Source organism: Alexandromys fortis, unplaced genomic scaffold (genome assembly GCF_014885135.2).
Source record: "Alexandromys fortis isolate MF-2015 unplaced genomic scaffold, M_Fortis_MF-2015_v1.1 scaffold_757, whole genome shotgun sequence".
Classification (NCBI taxonomy): Eukaryota; Metazoa; Chordata; class Mammalia; order Rodentia; family Cricetidae; genus Alexandromys; species Alexandromys fortis.
Window position 1 is genome coordinate 1 of NW_026068625.1, and position 2,226 is coordinate 2,226.

Consider the following 2,226-nt stretch of genomic DNA (forward strand, 5'->3'; position numbering starts at 1 on the left):
AGATGGTTGTGAGCCACCATGTGGTTGCCGGGAATTGAACTCAGGACCTTTGGAAGAGCAGGCAATACTCTTAACCACTGAGCCATCTCTCCAGCCCCCTCAAAGTTCTTATATACTCAAATCTAAAGAGGGTGGGCAAAAGATGTCTCTACCATAATACAAAGAACAAACAAATGTCGTTTCTCCGCGTCTCAAAACATTAAGTAACCACACCCTAGATCAAAATATTCTTTTGTCTAGGCAAAATATTCTGTAGTCACACTTTATCTCAAGCATCTAGTCATATAACCTTGAAGAAGCAAGAATAAGTCTGAACTCTCTGACCTTTAGTCAAGGTGGAACGAATACACCTTTATGGGCTTCCACAGCATCAGGCATGCACATGGTGCACAGACACATGTAGGCGAAACACAAAATTAATAACAAATACTAACATTCTAAATCTTTATTTTATAGGGTAAAAATTTAGTTGATGCAAGCGAAGAGAATCCAGGTAAATTAACTTTGTTTCTGCTTGAAGAATGTATGTTTGCCCTTCTGTTTTTACTTGCTATAAAAAAAAATTACATGGTTTTGTTTTATAGTCATGAGAAAAAAAAGAGGAAGAGAAGAAGAATCGTACAACATTGCAGAGGTCATGTCAAAAGAGGTAATACTCGAAGGAGGTTACTTAATATTGGATGTTGACTAAAACCTAATGTAGGTTTTTCTTTAAAAATGTATTTACTTAACTGGATTTGGTGACAATTGCCTTTAATTCTAGCAACTGGGAGGCAGTGACAGCCAGGCAGTCCAGCTTGGTCTGCATAGTTCCTAGGCCAGACAGGGCTATGTGGTGAGATCCTGTTTTAAGAAAACAAAGCTACTCAATTTAAAAAAAAATATTTTTATGGCTGTTTTGCCTGTGTATGTATGTGTAGTGTCCTAAGAGTCAGAACAGAACATTAGATCCCCAGGAACCAGAATTACAGAAAGATTGTGAGTTACCATGTGGATGATAGGAATTGAACTTCCATGCTCTTAACCACTGAGCCATCTATCTAGTCCTAATTTTAATTTTTTTGAGACAGAGTCTTAGTATATGGCTCAGGCTGACCTCTAACTTGGATTCTGCTGTCCCAGCCTCCTGAGTGCTGGGGCTACAGTATTATACAGTTATATCAGCCTTTATCATATATTTATTAGCTTAAGTGGATTTTTATAAATTAATATCAGAATTTTTTTGATGGAGAAAATAGAGCAAAGCATTCTGGTTTATAGCAGTAATGTGTGGAGGCAGTGAGGGGACTATTTTGGATGAACTAGCTCTTGTAGATCAGGCTGGCCTCGAACTCAGAGATTTGTTTGCCTATGCCTCCCGAGTGCTGGGATTAAAGGCGTGTGCCACCACTGCCTGGCAAGAATCTTAAATTTAATGTTAATCATTTTTTATTTTGAGACAGGGTCTCACTGTTTAGCCTTAACTAGCTTAGAATTTGCTATGTAGATGAAGTTGGCCTTGAACTTGCAGAGATCTACTTGTCTCTGCCTCTACAATTCTGAGATTAAAGGCATTACCACTGCCAGCTCATGCTTCTTTAAAGTATTTCATCCCATGTTCTTTTCTCGGATCTCTTTCTCCCTGCCCTTTCCCCCCAAAATGTTAGGGACTAAACAGGTCCTGAGTGTCTTCATCAGCCGTGCATCTCTGCATTCACTACTGTTCACTATAAAGAGATGCTTCTTTGATTAAGGATGAGAGTAGTATTAGTTTGCCTGGACCATGTTGCTGGGGTCATGGAAGTGATAATCTTACACATTATTTTTATTTTTTCCAACTTTTTAGGAAATTTTGTCAGTGGCTAAAAAGCATAAGGACAATGAGGTAAGATTTATAAATTTTATTACGGTGTGTGTGTTCTGTGCATGATGTGTATGTGTCGTGGCACTTGTGTGGGGCTCAGAAGACAACGTAGGCTTGATTGTAGGCGCCTTTTCTTCTGTGACATCTGACTGGCCCCTTTGGCATTATTTTTGATATACATTCATTTAGTTAGAGGATATGGTTTCTCTTTATTTGTGGGTCCCAGGGATTGAACAAGTCAGATCTTCCATTGTAAGAGTTGATAGTAAATGTTGAGCCATCTTCTTAACTTTTTATCTATCTATCTATCTATCTATCTATCTATCTATCTATCTATCTATCTATCATTTTTTTTTTTTTTTTTTTTTTTTTTTGAGGGAGAG

The 2,226-nt window shown here is 37.9% G+C and overlaps 1 protein-coding gene across 1 annotated transcript in view; it reads left to right on the forward strand.

Annotated features, from left to right (window-relative positions):
* Positions 1-456: 456 nt before the first annotated feature.
* The window catches only part of LOC126495982 (lymphocyte-specific helicase), a gene marked incomplete at its 5' end in the record, with an annotated part of 20,077 nt that continues 18,307 nt past the window's right edge, over positions 457-2,226 (forward strand). The window contains 3 exons of the mRNA XM_050133577.1: positions 457-493; positions 585-649; positions 1,826-1,864. Of these exons, the coding sequence (XP_049989534.1) occupies positions 457-493; positions 585-649; positions 1,826-1,864 (141 nt within the window). The remainder of the gene's footprint in view (positions 494-584; positions 650-1,825; positions 1,865-2,226) is intronic.